Source organism: Brachypodium distachyon, chromosome 3, assembly GCF_000005505.3.
Source record: "Brachypodium distachyon strain Bd21 chromosome 3, Brachypodium_distachyon_v3.0, whole genome shotgun sequence".
NCBI classification, from domain to species: Eukaryota; Viridiplantae; Streptophyta; class Magnoliopsida; order Poales; family Poaceae; genus Brachypodium; species Brachypodium distachyon.
Window position 1 is genome coordinate 12,484,247 of NC_016133.3, and position 18,505 is coordinate 12,502,751.

Sequence of the window (18,505 nt, forward strand, 5' to 3'; positions counted from 1 at the left end):
GGAGCGGCGCACAACGGCGCAAAGATCGGGCACATGAGGAGAAAGGGGGGCACGGAACAGCAGCAAGCGAATGCTGATTTTTTCCCCGCTACACAGACCACATCGATGGAGCTTTTTTCCCAACTGTGGGCTGCGAACCTGGCCCAGGCGGAAGCATATCCAAACGCTAACGACGTGGGAATAGAACAGACGCGAGGGAACAACACGGTGATAAAAGCAATGACGCTGACATGGATATGCTGATGCTGAGGTGAATAGGCTGCATGTGCAGCTTGCTAAATTAAAAACACTTAGTGGGCTTCAATTTTATAGAGTTTATAGATAAGTAATGCCATATTTGGATCGATGCAGGAGTTTATTAATAACAAAAAGAAATCACTGGTGCCCGCCAAAAAAAAAGGAATCACTGGTGACATCCCTTTCCCAATAGGTAGATGGATTAACAATTTAACATTCGTGCATTCGATCAAAGAAGGATAACATTTGTTAAATAAAACAATGATAAAATCTTTCCAGATGGGTGATCACTTTTTTTTATGATGCCTCCATTTTAAGCTGTCGTAATTCGAGGGAATTTTTTTTTTTTAGAATAATCTGTAACTTTATTCAAACACGAGAACCATTACAGGTATAATGCTTTGGATCATAGACTCTAGAAAATACAAGGTAACTCTTATAATTAAGAATTACAATGAAATTTCTTAAAAACATTTTCTCCGTGATTTCATACTTTGCAACATGAAATTCTGCCGAGGGAAAAGAATAGGAAAAGAAAAACCTGCGACTTGTTTTCCTTTGATGGGCCTCACCACGACCATGCCAAATTGTTTCCGAAGGCCTACTAGTCTACTACTACTCCACCATCTAAGCCCACTTCTAATTTTAATCGGCTTTCTCTCTCCTGTCTCCTGCCGAAACCCCAAAAGCCCACCACCCAATCGCCGGCGAGCGCCTCGAGCCCACCGCCATTCCAACCACGCCGCCCCACGAGCTTTCTTCCCATCGCCGGCGGCCAACCCCAATTACCCCAACACGGAGGTGGAAGCGAGAGGACGTGGAAGGGGATGAGATATGGTACGGAGATTTGCGCGCAGAGAGGCGCCGCGGGGGCCGCGTTACGCACGAGATCAGGCGGCGGCGGCGGAGGCGGAGGCGGAGCCTTGCGGACGCAGGGGACAAAGCTCAAGCGCCTAGCCACACGACGCCGCCTGGAGGGTTAGCATGAGGTGCGCTCCCTCTTTACTCTACCTCCCCGTTTCATTTTCTCCATAGCGATGCTGTAAATCACACGATTTTCTACTGTACAATGGTTTCTCATCCATTTTAGGAACTAGGGTATTTAGACGTTTCGGTGGCCTATTTTCATCCACATGACTACACGATGTAGTATGGAAAGCAGCAGGCCCATTCATGCCAGTTTTACACTGCTGCTAATTGTGCATATCGATCCGATAATAGTACATCTATTGAGTATTATTGGCATTTGAAACGCTTAATGCTAACAACTGTATCAGTCAATGAATGAGGAATTAGTCAATCTAGCATCTCCTTTGTTCCGTCCTTACGGCAGTAGTTACCTAGTTTGTTCCACGGGCATATGGTTGCTAGTGAATAGAAAATAAGAAAATTGTTTCTCTTTCATTTTAGGAACTAGGGTATTTTGACTTTTCAGTGGCCGATTTTCATCCGCATGGGTACACGATGTAGCATGTAATGCAGAAAATTTGTCCATGCCAGTTTTATGTTGCTGCTCAATGAGCATATCGATCGGAAACCGTACGTCTATTGAGTATCATTGACATTTGAATCACTTAGTGCTAGCAACTGTATCAGTCAATGGATGAGAAATCAGTCAATCTAGCATCTCCTTTGTTCGTCCTGTGCCATCCGGCCGGCCATAAGATAGTAGTTACGTAGTCTGTTCCAAGGGCATATGGTTGCTAGTAAATAAAATAAGAAAATTATCTCTCTTTCATTTTAGGGACTAGGGTATTTTGATGTTTTCGGTGTCCGATTTTCATCCACATGGGTACACGATGTAGTGTGTCATGCCAGTTTTACATTGCTGCTCAATGAGCATATCGATCGGAAAACAGTACATCTATTGAGTATCATTGGCGTTTGAATCACTCAGTGTTAGCAACTCGGTCAGTCAATGAATGAGAAATCAGTCAATCTAGCATCTCCTTTGTTCGTCCTGTGCTGTCCGGCCGGCCATAAGACAGTAGGTACCTAGTTTGTTCCACGGGCATATGGTTGCTAGTGCATAAAAAATAAGAAAAGGTTGTGTCATCTAGCTCGTTTCACGCGTATGGGCGATGTTAGCCAAATAACCGACCTCTGAAAGTTCAGTAATGAAACATGGAGAAGAAAACAATGGTTACAGATGTGATGGCATGGCTGTCAATATATAAGTCTGATAGGGCATCTCGTGATTGAGGCTCTTCCCAAAGCCATCCCATTCCCATGGACACCCCATCTGAAACCTTGGTGTCTATCGAGGAGCAATCGCAGAAGTCGATGGAGAAACTTGAGGCCAATTTCTCCAGCATAGGAACCAAGATCCACAGGTTCCCACGAGGCCTGCGGTGTGTAAGCAGAGATGGCCGCTACATCGAACCGAGCTTTGCGTCCTTCGGCCCGTACCACCATGGCTCACCTCAAGTGCAAGAGGTGGAGGAGGTGAAGCATGTGGCTGCTCACTACCTCTGCTTGAAGTCGGGCCACTCGTTCGAGGAGGTCTACAGCAAGATTGCTTCCATCTCCGGAGAAGCCCGGAGCTGCTACGCCGATGGTGATGCCGCCGTTGCTCGTTTCAACGATGTCGAGCTTGCGAATATGATGTTCCTTGATGGTTGCTTTCTGCTGTGGTATTTATTAGATGAGAAGGAACCTGCTCTACTGCTCAATCGGATGATCTTGTCCACAGGGCCATGCATGCTTAGGGACATTTTTCTGTTGGAGAACCAACTACCCTGGCTGGTGCTTGAGGCTCTCATGACCTTTATCAGTGTTCCTATATACAAGTTTATTTTGAACAGATCGTCAAATTTTGATGCCAGCTCAAACTTAAGGCTCTCTAAAGAGGAATTCCATAGGTACAAGCCACCGCATCTTCTTGGGCTCTTCCGATACTATCACATAGGTGCCATGCCCCCTGAAGATCATAGCTACAAGTCCAGATGCTTTGAGCTATCAACTAGTGCGATCGAGCTTGCGGAAATCGGCATCAAGGTGACCGCCAGCAACAAGAGATGGTTCGCAGACATGAGCATCCAGAAAGGATCCTTAACTGGCAAGCTTTTGCTGACGCCATTGTTCCTGGACGACCCCACTGCTTGCTGGCTCGTCAACATGGCGGCGTTCGAAGCGTGCACATCTGTAGCATATCCTTGCGATGGCTACACTATCTGCTCCTACCTCTCTCTCCTGGCGATGCTCATGTGCAATGTGGAGGACGTGCAAAAGCTGCGAGCTAAGCACCTCCTGCGCAGCTTCTTCAGCGACCAGGAGATGCTCGATTTCTTCAAGGGCCTTGCCTGCCATCTTAAACTTGGCCACCGCTACAAAGTCACCTTGGGCAAGATTGATGATTACAAGCGCGAGAGGCGTGTGCGGATCGCTGTTCATAAGTTCCTCTACAGGAACTTCAAGACCATCGCTGCCCTGCTCTCCATTGTGGGTGTGCTCGTGGGCATCTTCAAAACCCTCCTCAGTCTGAAGCAACATTAGCAAGTTCATGCGTGCTGAGTTGAGAAACTAGTTTCTTTCGCATTGATCGATTAATGTGTCTGCTTTCTTATGGTGTGATGCTTTATCGGCTGCGTACATCTCTTGATTCAAAGGAGATCGATACGATGTTATCCTCTGTTATAATTTTTTTTTAAATACGGTTTGATGATGTTATGCTGTATCACGTGTAAAATTATTTCCCTGTTTCGAAAAATTTGTGAGCCTTTCTGTTACTTTAGTCTGTTAATATATCTCTTGATTGCGCAATTTCAGTTGTGTCTAGTTTGATATTCCTCCATGCTGGCAGTCATGCATGGCACAGCGGCTCGCCCATCTCTCTGTAAAAGTATCGCATTACAGTTCCATCCTTGTAACCTTTTTTCGTATTTCAGTTGTGTCTAGTTTGATATTCCTCCATGCTGGCGGTCATGCATGGCACAGTGGCTCGCCCGTCTTCTCCTCCACCTTTGGTGCCTGGGGTTGGCCGGGAAGTTATTCTGGAGCTTGGCCTCAGTGGTGCTGCTATCTCCACTATTCAGCTAAGAAGGATTTTCTTGAGGTTTGTGCCCTACTGGATTACTAATGAGTACAATTTTTATCCTTTGGGTTTTGTCCATTTACTTTGCTGCTAGCTACACAGGGGGTTCCTCCTCAGCTCCTCGCATGCAGAGGTCGAGCGTGCTGCACGCCTGCACCGCCTCAGCTGCACCACAGCACCAGCCATGTCTGCTGCCCCGCTCGACACTCTTGTAAGCATTTTTCGATGATGAAATTGCACCATGTTATGTATTGCATGCACAGATTCTGATTATTTCATGTGGCGCTATGAGACAGCTCTTGAAATAAGCAGTTCCTCAGGTCACGTTAATAATCTATATTTTCATGTTTGAAGTAGTTTGAACAAACGTTAACCAATTGTACTGCATTATTCTGCATTTTGAGATGCAAATTAATGTCTGAGAACAACTTCACAGGCAACCTCCGGATGGAATCAAACATTTGCATGCAGACTTGGAGAGACGAATATATGCTTAATGTTGAGGTCTAGGTTTATGAAGCCTGGAATCAAACGTTTGCATAGACTCCAGGAAAGGAATACTGGGTCTTGACGCTGCAGTTTAATTATGGCAAAAATCATGCCATGCTTCATGCAATTTCGAATATGTGACAGTATTGGTGTCAAAGTTTGAGGAAAGAATATGATACGGCCTCCACGATGAAGTTCGGGGCCTTATTTAGTTGCTGAACCAAAACCTACATGTACGCATACTTTGCCATCAGCCATGAAAAACACTAATAGTACTAGCCATGGCGCAGAGGAAACAAAAATACCTATCCAAGAGTGGATGAGGGTGAGGACTGAGAATCTGGAGGCCGATTTCTCTAGGATTGGAACCAAGATCCATAGGTTCCCCCAGGGCCTGCGGTGGATCAGCGGGCAAGGCGACCGCTACATTGTCCCGAGTGTGGTGGCGCTCGGTCCTTACCACCATGGCCTGGCACATCTGGAAAAAAATGGAGGAGGTGAAGCCCGCGGCGGCGCACTACTTCTGCTTGAAGTCGGGCCACTTGACGGAGGAGGTCTACGGCAAAATCGTCTCCATAGCCGGTGAAGCCCGTGGCTGCTATGCCAATGGAGATGCTGATGTTGCTTGTTTCAGCGATGCCGAGTTTGCGACAATGATGTTCCTGGACGGTTGCTTCCTCTTGCAGTACATGAGTGGTGTTCTTAATCGGGAGGAATCTGCTCTATTACTGAATTGGATAACCTTGTCCACCTGGCCATGCATGCGCAGGGACATCTTTCTGCTGGAGAACCAACTACCTTGGCTGGTGCCAGAGGCTCTCATGACCTTTACATATGTTCCTATATATGACTTTATTTTCAGCATATCGTTTGATTTTTATGCCAGCTTAGTTTCAGAGTTGAGGCTCTCTAAAGATGAATTCCAGATGTATAGGCCGCCACATCTCCTTGGGTTGTTCCGATACTATCAGATAGGTGCCATGCCACCTGAAGATCAGAGCTCCGTGAAAAGAAAATACTTAGCGCTAGCAAGTAGTGCGATCGATCTCGCAGAAATCGGCATCAAGGTGACGGCCAGCAAGAAGAGATGGTTTGCGGACATGAGCATCCAGAAAGGTTCCCTCACCGGTGAGCTTTCCCTGACGCCATTGTTCCTGAACGGCCACACCGCCTCCTGGCTCGTCAACATGGCAGCATTCGAGGCGTGCACGTCCACCAGAGGCCAGGAATTCGATGGCTTTGTTGTCAGCTCTTACGTCTCCCTCCTGGCGATGCTCATGGGCAAGGAGGAGGATGTGCACGAGCTACGAGCTAAGCACCTCCTGCGAAGCTTCTTCAGCGACGAGGAGATACTTCACTTCTTCAAGGGCCTCACTCACCACATGCGTGTTGGCCACCGATACAGAGACACCTTGGACAAGATTTCTTATTACAGGCGCAAGAGGCCTGTGAGGACCGCGGTGCATAAGTTCCTCTACAACAACTTCAAGACCTTTGTCACCTTGCTCTCCATTGCCGGCGTGCTCGTGGGCATCTTCAAAACCCTCCTCAGTCTCAAGCAACGTTAATCAACACTGGTATATATTCCAGGTTTCGTGTTTGTGTCATGCTTTGCTTGTGATGTGGTGTTGTGTCATGTTCTTTTCCCTCCATGAAACCAAAAATGTAGATCCTGTTATGCTTTTGTTTGTGGGTACACCGTTGATTATATATCTCTGTGTGGTGTGCGGCAACTAGTTGCTACTCCATAGTGGTATAACTTACTTCGTGGAGCATACTATTTGGAAGCTTCGGAATGATGCTTGTTTTGGTTCTAATAATGAATGTGTCTTGCATGTGTTTCTAGTGTAGTGATTGCTAATATGGCCAATGATGTCTACGTGGAACTTGTGTCAACAAAAAATAAATTAAGGGGCTTACTTACCCTTGAGTATGGCAACTGAGATCTTTTGGAGAAAGCAAGGTTTGGGGGCCTTTGGTGGCATGGTGCGCAATTATTTGTTGACAAAAACAGAGAGAAGGAGATGAGTTCCTTAGTTCTGGATGCTGGAATGGTGGAGTGGTGTATGACTTGGTCACGGGCAGGGATCCTGGTCAGAGTGTTGAATCACCAGTTTAATGAAAATGGAGTTGTGGGCGGGAGATCCTTAATTCGAAAATAGAAAATTCACCATGTGGGCTGGGCGTAGTTTGTTTTGATGGGCCTCAAGACGAAATTAGTGTTTCTGAAGGCCTACTAGTACCAGAATAAGCCCACTTCTAGTAGCATCCGGCTCTCTGCTGCTCTTGTCACTCCGTCCCGTCCGTCGCCGGCGAGGAGACGCCACCCCGCCGCGCGCAAGCGTTCTCCGCCGCCTCCGCCTCATTTCATCCGCGCGGGACCCGGAATCACGTTCTCCTTCTCCCCACTGCTGCCCTCTCCCTCTTGGTCTCGGTCTCCGCCCCCGCGAGCCCCGCCGGCAGCCAACCCCAAGTACCACGACACGTAGGCGGACGCAGGGTACGAGGACTTGGACTGGGGCAAGCTGCTGAGGCGATTCACGCGGGAGGTAGACGGCGCGGCGGCGGAGGCCCGCGGACGCAGGGGAGAACTGAAGAAGCTCAAGCGGAAGCCCCCCGGGACGCTGCCTGGAGGTTTCGCATGAGGTGCGCGCCCCCCTTACTTGATTGATCGATGGTTTTCTCTCCAGCGATGCTCTTTGTGCTGTAAATTTACACGATTTTCTGCGGTACAATTGTTCCTCTTCCATTTTAGGAATAGGTTATTTTGACGTTCCGGTGGCACCACATGGGTATACGACGGAGTAGTATGGCCTTATGGGAATCAGCAAACTCAGTCACGCCAGTTTTAGATTGCTGCGTTCACTGTTATGTCCATGTTTGGACGGAGTTCACTTTTCGTTTATGCTTCGGCTTGTATGAACCTCTAGAAACAACACTTTGCTGATTTCATTAATGAAATCGGGAGCCTGGCTCCTTTTATTCTAAAAAAATAGTTTTAGATTGCTGCTATATTCAGCATACCCTGTATCAACCTGTATCAAAAGGATGTCCGTATCAAAAGGCAGGAGGAAAAACAAAACTATCTTGTCTTTACAGGATCATGGTCATACAATTAATTAATGGGACACCTGATTTGCTTCAACATGCTGGTACCGAGTTTTATTAGGGGTTGTTTGGCCCAGCTAGCAGATTGAACTATGTGTCACTTAAGACTTAAGAGAGGCTTAGGGAGCTTGTTAAAGGCTTAACTGTGGCATCAACAACTTATATCTGCACTAAGATATTGCATTTTAACCCTACGTGCTATACTGTTCTTTAGTGGAGGTTACCCGGTAGAAATTACCTTGTTACCCCTTTTGACTTGGTACCTCCACAGGTTCCCTCCGGACGGGGCTACGATATTGGGAGGTACGGTGATTCTGTTACCATCAGATGTATTTAGAATGGACGGTTGAGGTTTTCTACAAGTACTGTAGAACCCCCTAGTTTATTTAGAACAAAACACGTCATTTGTGAGCCATGCGCATTCTATTATTAACTGATAATAACATTAAATACACGAAGTCCCGAGTTGCGGTTGTTGCATTTTCCTTGTTCTTCAATGGCAGCAGCTTCTAGTTAAAGTGTTCCATAAGACACACACAGCTTTTTAGCCTTTCTCTCCTATTGCAATTAGTCAGATTTTTAGCCTTTTCTCCTATTTTAACTAGTCATCGGTCTCCTGCTTAAAAAGAGAAAGAAACTAGAAGTGGGTTGCTGCCGGGTTAAAAAGAGAAAAGAGGGAAGAAAAACAGGTGCATGCAACCAACCAGACAGAACTACCAAATCGACCACCAACTGTTCTTCTCTAAGGAAATGTAATCAATTTCAGACCAAAGGCATTCGTGTCCCGCCTTTTCTTATAAAGCCCTTACGGCCACGAATAGAGTTGCTCGGAAAACCACTTTGAAGTTCAGCACACACACCGCACTAGACAATCAGAGTACCAACAACTGGCCGAGACACGCGAACAAAATGCTACCCTATGGCGATGGCTAAGGTATCAGGCTGGAGTAAAGCTGCTTAAGCGCCTGTCTTTTTGAAACTTTAGAAGCTGTCTAGCTTGATTCCTCCATCCACGATCTAAGAGCTGTCCGTCCTTTTGAAACTGGAACAAGGAAGGTAGAGAACCTAACAACATTTACCTGCGTGTTTCTTCTGTCTTGGAACTGGAATTATCCAAATCTCCATCTCTGTTTTTTTCTACTGCAAGGTACTCAGATCCATGAGAAAGAGCGTTCACAGAGGCCCATCAGATTAAAATTAGCACATATAATAGTACACCAAACTTGTGATTAGTGGGAGATCGCCATTGTTTATTGGGTGGGTGAGAAGAGGAGTACCACATCCACACCCCCTCTTAGAAAAAGAGGTTGCCTAGCTTTGACAGTAATTAGCTAATGCCTCTTAATTACTCCCCCGTTCCAAAATTCTTGGCTTTGTTTTAGTTAGTAGTTATTATTATTCATTCACCGGCTGGCGTCCACATGGCTCCTCAAAGGCCGCGCCGCACTTGCTCCTGTGGCCTGCTACTATGCCATCTTAAGTAAATGACCTCAAAAAGTACAAGCACTGCTTGGGTCTTGTATACTTAGTCAGTGCTTTCAACGAACTAATAGCATGCTGTCAAAAAACTAAGAAGCATGGCTCACAAATCAAGTGTGTGTTTTTAAAGAAACTAGATCACATGGGTGCACCGTGCATGTTAGTTCATCGGTCTGTGGAGTGATGTATAGTTTCCTTTATGTATGTCTGTCATAAGTCTAAGAGCATCTCGTGATGTCGAGGCTAGCTCATCACAGGCCATGGACACCGCGCCTGAAACTTTAATTCCTATCCAAGAGCTGGGGAGGAAAACAACAGAGACTCTTGGCTGACTTCTCACAGGAACCAAGATCCATCATGCCAACGATAAATAATACGGAGTAGATAATTAGATGTCGCTAGGGCATATTTCCAAAGACATCCCATGTGGTTGTTTAGTCTTTTTATTTGCACACAGCAGTTGGCTAGTGTCCACAGGGAGCATGGTGGTTCTCTAACTCAGCTAGAAATAAACGGTTGCCTCGGCCGGTCGAAGCGTACATATCCCTTTCACAACCATCTAGCAGGAGCCGGTTAGAGTAGAAGAGCCTAATTTGGTTATCCCTTTCACAATCATCTAGCAGGAGACAGATCTTAACATGGCTCATATCTCACTGTGCACGAACAGCCCCTTTGTTAGCAAGACATTGTGCTTGTCAGAGTAGAAGAACAAGCCTACAATCTACACATGGTGGCAGATCTCCATCCTAGTGATCCTACTCCTATGGCTGTGGAAGAAGCATGTATCAATCCCCGTCCTAGTAACCTTACTCATGATGCTGCACAAGCAATTCTTATTTCTACCGATCCAATTCATGGTGATCCTATTCCTACCTCTGAAAAAGCAATACCTACAGATGCTATTTCTACAGCTGCAGAAGAAGTATGTATCGATCCCCATCCTAGTAACCTTACTCCTGGCGCTGAGCAAGAAATCCCTTTCGGAGATTTCTTTAGGCAAGCATGGGAAAGAGAGAAGGATAATCACATTGATGTTCCATGGAAGATCCATAGATTCCCTGCTTCCCTGCGAGGGTTTTGTGAAGAACATCACTACATTGTTCCAAAAATGGTGGCAATAGGCCCTTACTACTGCCACCTCCCCGAGCTGCAGGAGATGGAGGAGGTCAAGAAGGCGGCAGTATTCCAATTCTGCAGGGGCGCCTCTTGGGAGGCGTACGTAAAGGTCGTCGCTGTAGCAAACGTCGCTCGAAGCTGCTACGATGCCGGCTCGCTAGAAGGTGTCAGTGATGCTGACTTTGCATCCATGATGTTCCATGATGCTTGCTTCCTGCTGGCGACCATACTTGCAATCACCAAGCCTGAACAGTGTGAACTGCCCTTGGTATGTCGGATCGGCACCAACACACCTGTTGTTGTGACAGACATGTTTCTCCTGGAGAACCAGATCCCCTGGATGGTGCTGGAGGCTCTCATGACCTTCAGAAAAGTAGATTTATGTGGGTTCATTGCCACGATGGGAATGAATGTCCAATCTCGTATTGATCGCAAGGCAAGGCCCTTGGATCTCACAGCTTACGAGCCACCGCATCTCCTTGGCCTTTTCCATTTTTACCAATCAGGCCGCGAGATTACCTTTACGAACTTGGATTTCACCTTGCGCCCCCCGAGGGAGAGGATGCTATCATCAGATGTGGTCGAGAGTGGATATACAAGGGCGAAGAAGAAGAACCCCCCACCCCGTGTGGTACGCGAGCGCGCTAGGATACTCGAGTCACTGCCACTAGGTACAAGCGCCATTGAACTCGCCGAAATCGGCATCAAGCTGACCCTCAGCAAATCAGCAGAGTTCAAGGACATAGGCCTTACAGAAGGGCTCCTCTTCCGCAAGCTCTTCCTGCCGTCGCTGCGCCTCAACGAGAACACTGCATGCTGGCTCGTCAACATGGCAGCTTTCGAGACATGTGTGGCCTTCCGTGATGGTGACTACACTGTCAGCTCGTACCTGGTCCTCTTTGCCATGTTGATGCACCGGGAACAGGATGTGCACAAGCTGCGAGCCATGGGTCTCATCCATGGAGAGTTCACCAACAAGCAGGCGCTTGACTTCTTCAAGGGCCGTCACGCTGGAAGCATGCGCCCAGGGTACAGCTTCTACGCCATCTTACGACGGCTTGAGAGGTACAGGCAGAAACGGTGGCTGTGGATCGCCGTGTATAAGTTCGTCTACAACAACGCCAAGACCATAGCCACGGTGCTGTCCATCATGGGCGTGCTCGCCGGAATCTTCAAAGCACTACTCGACCTCAAGAAACAACATTAGCGTGCAGCAGTGAATCAAGCTAGAGCTACCTTAATCATTGGCTGTGCCATTTTTCTTTTTCTTTGTGAAGTAAAAAGCAGGAGCTCCTATCTTAATCAATGAAAGCAGCGCCTTCTGCATTTTTTCCTGTACTCTTTGTACGTTTACCGCTGCTATCTTATTCAATGGGATCTCTGGTAGGCCAGGGCTGTAACTTGCAGTGTGTGTTTAGCTGTTTGTTTGGATGTGTTCCTTAAGTTCTGCCCGCTGAAATGCTCTATGATTTTCTGTTTTCCTGATCTGGAAGGCCAGGAATGAAACTTGTTTCAGGCATCGTTTTCCTGATGATCCGTTGGGGCTTATCTTCCAGCTATGCAATCATATTAACAACTAGGCATTTTTATCATACTGGGCAGGTCTTCAGAAGAGGAGATCAAGAGATGCTTAAGGATAGCGCTCAGAAGTTGTAAGACGCTGCTCTCCTGGCGCACGATTCCAGCTCCCGTGACTGCACTGATGGGCGTTTGGTGGCAAGGTCACAGCATACAGATTTGGGCTAAGGAAGTTGAAGAAAAAAGTAAGAGAACTGGTTGGTCCTGTCAATTTGGGCTGGGAGGAGTTTAAACCTAGCAATTTAGTCTATGCCTGTAAGAATCATAGAACCTCGGACCTTTTTATCCTTTTATTTGTAGTGCATTGTTAGGAATATCTGAACTTTGTGCTCTGTTTATGTTTTTTGAATGGTGTTCGGCCCCTGTGTGCAGGCGCGTGAAAAAAAAACTCAGGCAATTTTGTGGAAAGAGCCAAACAGAAGCAAACTTGAAGAGGGGGTCAAGATGCTGAAGAAGGTGGTTGCTGACGCATATATGCTGGACAGTTTGGCTAGGCGCCGTTGAGGAGACAACTGGTAGGCTAGCCTGGTGTTTTGGTCTTAGCTGCATGCTGTCGTCACTTCCGGCGAACAAATTTCTTTCCTGCCAGTTATGCTTGCTTTTGTTGTATAGCTAGGTTGGCGCTGGAACCCCGGTTCTTTTTCACTTTCGTTTCTGAACCTTGTATTGTATGGCTGTTGGCAGGGGTTTTAATAGAAATCGGTCTGGAGGTTCGCTTTTTTTCAAAAAAGAAAAAGAAAAGAAAGATAGCCCAGTTGGTTCTCTTGGGTTTTCATCCAATGTTCGAGCTAAAATGCTCTCTCAGCAGAACCATGCGAGTGTTTTTTTAGGAAAGCAGAACGGTTTTCATCGGTACGGAGTACTCCGTTCGTCCCATATATACTACGTGACACAAATTTGTCAAAATATGAATGTATATATGCCTAAATGTATCAAGATACATGTAATTAAAAGTCACTTAATATGGGACGGAGAGAGTACATATATCTAGTGGCTTTCTATTACATGTATCTAGACGCTTTTTAGATAAAGATACATCTATATTTGGACAAATTTGAGTCACTTAATAGATGAAAAAAGTACTCCCTCCGTCTCATATTAAGTGGCTTTGTATTACATGTATCTAGATGCGTTTTAGACATAGATACATACACATTTGAGCAAATTTGAGTCACTTGATATGGGACGGAAGAAGCAGTAGTTAACAGTTTGAAGAGCGAGAGATCCTTAATTCGAGAAAAAGAAAAGTTCACCACGTTTTGAAGAGCGAGAGATCCTTAATTCGAGAAAAAAGAAAACTTCACCACGCGAGCTGGCCCAGTTTAATTTACTTTGATGGGCCTCATAGATAGGCCGAGTACTAACTCAAAGCCCACCAACCTCTCCCCCTCCATCGCCGGCGGGCGCCACCATCCACCAGACGCCGGAGCCATTCCCGCCTCCTCTCCACCACATGGGACCCCGTTCCGCTGTCGTCTCCCTCTGTCGGCGTGGCGTTCGCCGCCCACCGTCTCCGTCTCGCTCTCGGTTCCCCGCCAAACGGTGGGCGCCGGCGGCGAAGCGCAGTTCACGACAACGCGAAGGCGGACGCCGGGGGACGAGGTTGTGGACGGGGCCACGTGGACCACTCGGGAGACAAGCGCAAGTCCCGCGACGCCGCCTGGAGGTTCCGACGCAGGTACGCCCCCCACCCCGCCTGCGCGATCCCTTGCCCGCAGACCTCCTTGACCAAGTGGCCCTGACTGGGCGCAGAAGTAGTGGGCCGCAGCGTGCTTGACCTCTTGCAGCTGAGGTAAGCCATGGTGATACTGGCCGAGGACCACCGGCCACGAAGCTCGGGACGATCCGGCCACCGTAGGCCCCGCGGGACCTGTATCGGCCTCCAGTCTCTCTCAGTCGTCGCCCTCACCATCTCTGGGATAAGTATTTTTTGTTTCCTCTGCGCCATGGCTAGTAGTAATGGCACCAACACTATTTTGTATATGTAGGTTTTGGTTCAGCTAGCGCTAGTTCATTAGTTGCATGTATTGCGTAAGATTTGATTTTCCGTGGGACAGAGTGCGCGAGACAAATTGTCGGCTCCTCTGCACAAGTTTATATATATCTCAACACGCCTTGGATGCCACCTCGATCCCATGAGGGGAGTGTCTGTCTGCAAGGCTCATCGACCAATTTCAGATCTTAGATCCCTGCCTAGCTAGTTGACTTGGGTTGCTGCTTCCTTGAGTTGACTTGCTTTCCCACCTCTACAATACCTTACAAAATACAAGTATAACCCGATGGAAAACAACACAAGATTATTCTTAACACAGACCTCTGGACTAATTTTCGTGCTTAATTTCAAGTGATGATGGCGATCCTGATATGCAGTAACGATCCTTATGCCGCATATTATCAGCTTCCACTCTTTTTCTTCACCACACATCCTGTTGCTACCTGAAAACAAAATTAGTCTGGTACTCCGTCATTAATGCTTTGAAATTTCCATTCACACTATCTGCACATCTGGATGACTTTTTTATATTCAAGTTTATTAGCCAGAAATGGTGTGCCAGCATATAATTAAACCTGCGTCTTAAGATTGCTTGCCTTGAGTACCGTGGGACGCACATGAGAGAGTAAGTAATCAGTTAAGTAGAAAGGCTAAGTTCTTATAGCTAATAGTGGAGCTATAGTGTGCATGTGCCATTCAACCTGCCTAATTCCACATCAATCCACACAAAATTAGTAGAGCAAGCTCTAAACTAGGAGAAAGGGGAGTGGGGGAGCATCCACTCAACCGGTATTCCATCCACCCAAATTTAGCACAGCAACTTCTCTCTGAGCTACCGCAAGGTATAGCACCATGGAGCTGGCTCTGGTGAGCGCAGCGACGGGGGCCTTGAAGCCAGTCCTGGGGAAGCTGGCCACTCTGATGGGCGACGAGTACAAGCGTTTCAAGAGAGTGCGCAGAGAGATCGGGTTCCTCACCCGTGAACTCACTACCATGGAGGTTTTTCTCCTCAAGATGTCAATGGAGGAGGATCCTGATGACCAAGCCAAGCTCTGGATGAACGAGGTGCGGGATCTCTCATATGACATTGAAGACAAGCTCGATGACTTCATGGTACATGTTGGTGACAGATCTGCCAAGCCAAATGGGTTCATGGAGAAGATCAAGAACTTAATGGACAAGACCAAGGCTCGCCGCCAGATAGCCAAGACGATTGAAGATTTGAAGAAACAAGTTAATGAAGTCAGTGAGAGGCACGCAAGGTACAAGGCTGATGAGGCCATCTCCAACGCCACCAATGCAACAATTGACCCTAGAGCTCTTGCTATCTTTGAGGATGTGTCAAATCTTGTCGGCATTGATGGACCAAAGAATGACTCATTCAATTGTTCAACCAAGGCACCAGATGTGAATCAAGGCAGCAACAACCGAAGCTCATCTCTATCGTTGGATATGGAGGGCTAGGCAAGACTACTCTTGCCAACCGAATATCCCAAGAGCTTATAGGCCAATTTGACTGCCATGCCTTTGTATCTGTGTCACGGAATCCAGATGTCGTGAAAATTCTGAATACTATTCTGCATCAAGTAAAAAAGGATTATTCTTCAAGCATGGAAGATATACCAACTCTTATCACTGAGATCTCAATTTTTTTGGTGAACAAAAGGTAGTATATGCAATCCTTTAATTTGTACCTTTTGTCATTCTTGTTTTGTCTTAAGTCAAACTTGCTTATGCTTCACCAAGATTGTAGAAACAAATGGTTAACATCTAGGAAATCAAATTATTGCCGCTATATTCTATACGCACATAATATTTGTATTTGCTTGTCTAGATGTTTCTGTTTTCCTCTATAAATGCAGTCCAAGATTTTAATGTTTGACGTAGGTCAAACTAGAAAGCCCTATATTATAAAACGAAGAGAAGGACAAAAAAATTAAGTTTCATTTATGTATTGCAATAGGCCTGCATAGATATTAGTGTCCATAAGAACTGTTCATAGTTTTTTGATATGGTTGAAAAATGGGAAGTATTTTGCATAGTTTTGGTCTAATGCGCACATCACAACACGACGTATGTGTAAAATTATTTATTTATTTCCAAGATTGTTTTAACATGGGCAAGTTATGATGAGTTTTGTATATCTCAGTATTTACAGCTTTATTGAGTCAATCAGGATGCTATTCATGTTTCTATCTATTTCTTCTCTCTCTATGCTTCTATAGGTAATTTTGTTTCCTTGTTTCTTGCATTGGCAATTCCTTGTAACTCCCACTTAAATTGTTTTCCATGTGTCTTCTCTTCTTTATGTACCAAACTACCATAGATAAATTTTCATGCATCGAGTATGTAATGACATTTCACGGTTATGCTGGCTTTGTCAAATATCTTTTATGGAAAATTGGCATAAGTTTATTTTCTATTTAATTACTTGTGCAGGTACTTTATTGTAGTTGACGATATATGGAACGTGGAAATATGGGATGTTATTAAGTTGGTATTTCCCCGGATTGGTTGTGGTGGTAGAATAATCACCACTACTCGTTCGAATGTTGTTGCCCAGTCATGCTCTTCATTATTCAACGGCCGTACCTATAGTATGGAGCCTCTAAGTGTGGTGCACTCGAGGCAATTATTTCAAAAAAGAATATTCAACTCTGAAGAATGCCCATCACACCTTGAAGAAGTTTCTGGTCAAATATTGAAAAAATGTGCTGGTTTACCTTTGGCAATCATTGCTATATCTGGTTTGTTGGCTAGCAAGGCAAAAACAGAGGACCAGTGGTGTCGAGTTGAAACTTCAATTGGTCATGCACTTGAGAGGAATCCTATCATTGAAGGAATGATAAAGATAATATCACTCAGCTATTTTGATCTTCCTCATCATCTCAAAACTTGTCTATTGTCTCTCAGTATATTTCCTGAAGATACGATTATCATTATGGATTTGTTGATAAGGATGTGGATTGCTGAGGGATTTATTCCTAGTAAAGACGGATATACCCTATATGAGGCAGGAGAAATGTGTTTTAATGAGCTCGTAAATAGGAGTTTGATCAAACTCACTATGGAAGAGGAGGATTATTATGGTTGGATAGCGCGGTGTCGAGTTCATGACGTAATTCTTGATTTCGTCATATCCAAGGCTATTGAAGAGAATTATGTTACTATAATAGGTGTACCTGGTGTACATTATGATCCACAGAATAAGGTCCGTCGACTGTCTCTGCAGAATAATGGTAAAATTCCAGTGGATCTAGTTTTATCTAATGCCCGGTCATGAAATGTTTTTGGGGCTGATGTGGAAATCCCGTCTCTATTGGAGTTTAAACACTTGCGTGTTTTGTGTTTTGAGGGCTGCGGACAATTAGAAGACCATCATCTTGCAGATATTGACAATTTGCTCCACCTGGAGTGCCTAAGCCTCAGTGATGCAGATACTGTAAAGGTTCTGGGAGATGTACAGTTTGGGAGAATCAAAGCATTGCAGTTGGTGGATTCAATTGTAATCAAGAACCAGCCAATTAACTTTGTTCGGCGAATTGGTGATCTAACAAATCTATGGAAGTTGGATTTGCATATTTTCAGTTACGAGACAGTGGCAGAGTTAGCCTGTTCGGTCCGTAAAATACTGAAAGCAAACCTTCGTTCTCTCTACATTTGTTTGGACGGTCCGTGTGCGATTGAGGACGAAAACTTCTTGAAGACGTTGAACCTCCCTGCTCAATGCAGCCTTCAGGAATTGTGCCTGGGTGGTAGCTCAATCTCAACGGTTCCAAGATGGATGGGCTCACTTGTCAATCTCCATAAATTGGAAGACTCTTTAATTAATGTCACGCAAGAAGATGTGAAGATCCTGGGAGGCCTTCTCGATCTGCGCTATATAGAAGTCTGGTTTTGCAATCCACTCGCGGACCATGTTAAGGCCGCCATGGAGAGTCTAGTTGCGGCCCATCCTAACCATCCCGAATTGGTATGGATGGATCCGTCCTCTTGGTAATCCTGTGACAAGAATACGGATTGGTGCTTCAGGTACCAATTCTCCCTCCCAAGAAATAGCTGTTGGTTCATATACATGTCTAGGATCTAGCATTTGAGGTGCTAACATTGCTTTGCCATGCCTTGTCTTCAGGTCTAATGCAGCATGGTTGAGGTGGCAGAATAAAAATGCGAGACGATTTCCCCAAGCTGAAGCTGTTCTTGCTTCCCCAAATTGGCGGCAGTGCATTTGCATGCATTCATCCAAAGCAAAAGTAAAGCACCGTGTTCTTGTTTCTTGACTGGACTGGACTATGTAATCTTGTATTTCATCGATGTTTACTTCAAAAGACGTTTGTGTAATATTCTTAGGTACGTGCCTGAACATCACTACTTTTCTTTCGCTCCAGCGATGGTTCTATATTTGAAACTTGTAATGACTCCCATGATAATACTATTCCTGTTTGGTGGCCGGGTTATGCAAAATATGTATT

The 18,505-nt window shown here is 45.7% G+C and overlaps 3 protein-coding genes, 1 long non-coding RNA gene and 1 pseudogene across 5 annotated transcripts; all 5 read left to right on the plus strand.

The window, feature by feature from the left end:
- The first annotated feature begins 871 nt into the window (after positions 1–871).
- Positions 872–6,604, plus strand: LOC100828603. The gene is made up of 4 exons (XM_024460498.1): positions 872–1,226; positions 4,125–4,291; positions 4,373–4,481; positions 4,707–6,604. Exon 4 carries the CDS (start codon positions 5,224–5,226, stop codon positions 6,325–6,327), a length of 1,104 nt encoding a protein of 367 aa, XP_024316266.1. The 5' UTR covers positions 872–1,226; positions 4,125–4,291; positions 4,373–4,481; positions 4,707–5,223; the 3' UTR covers positions 6,328–6,604.
- Positions 1,246–3,997, plus strand: LOC112271436. Its single transcript, XM_024460497.1, has one exon. It carries the CDS (start codon positions 2,467–2,469, stop codon positions 3,730–3,732), a length of 1,266 nt encoding a protein of 421 aa, XP_024316265.1. The 5' UTR covers positions 1,246–2,466; the 3' UTR covers positions 3,733–3,997.
- A 306-nt stretch (positions 6,605–6,910) lies between the features above and the next one.
- LOC112271442 lies at positions 6,911–12,770 on the plus strand. 2 transcript variants are annotated; one of them, XR_002964397.1, is made up of 4 exons: positions 6,911–7,405; positions 8,139–8,170; positions 12,065–12,295; positions 12,413–12,770. It is a non-coding gene; the product is annotated as an uncharacterized LOC112271442 (long non-coding RNA). The 2 variants fall into 2 exon arrangements; XR_002964396.1 differs by lacking the exon at positions 8,139–8,170 and having other exon boundaries at positions 7,008–7,405.
- LOC106866358 lies at positions 8,179–11,796 on the plus strand. The gene has a single exon (XM_014900452.2). The coding sequence runs from the start codon at positions 10,074–10,076 to the stop codon at positions 11,667–11,669; it is 1,596 nt and encodes a 531-aa protein (XP_014755938.1). The 5' UTR covers positions 8,179–10,073; the 3' UTR covers positions 11,670–11,796.
- A 399-nt stretch (positions 12,771–13,169) lies between the features above and the next one.
- Positions 13,170–18,482, plus strand: LOC100829201 (annotated as a pseudogene).
- Positions 18,483–18,505: the final 23 nt, after the last annotated feature.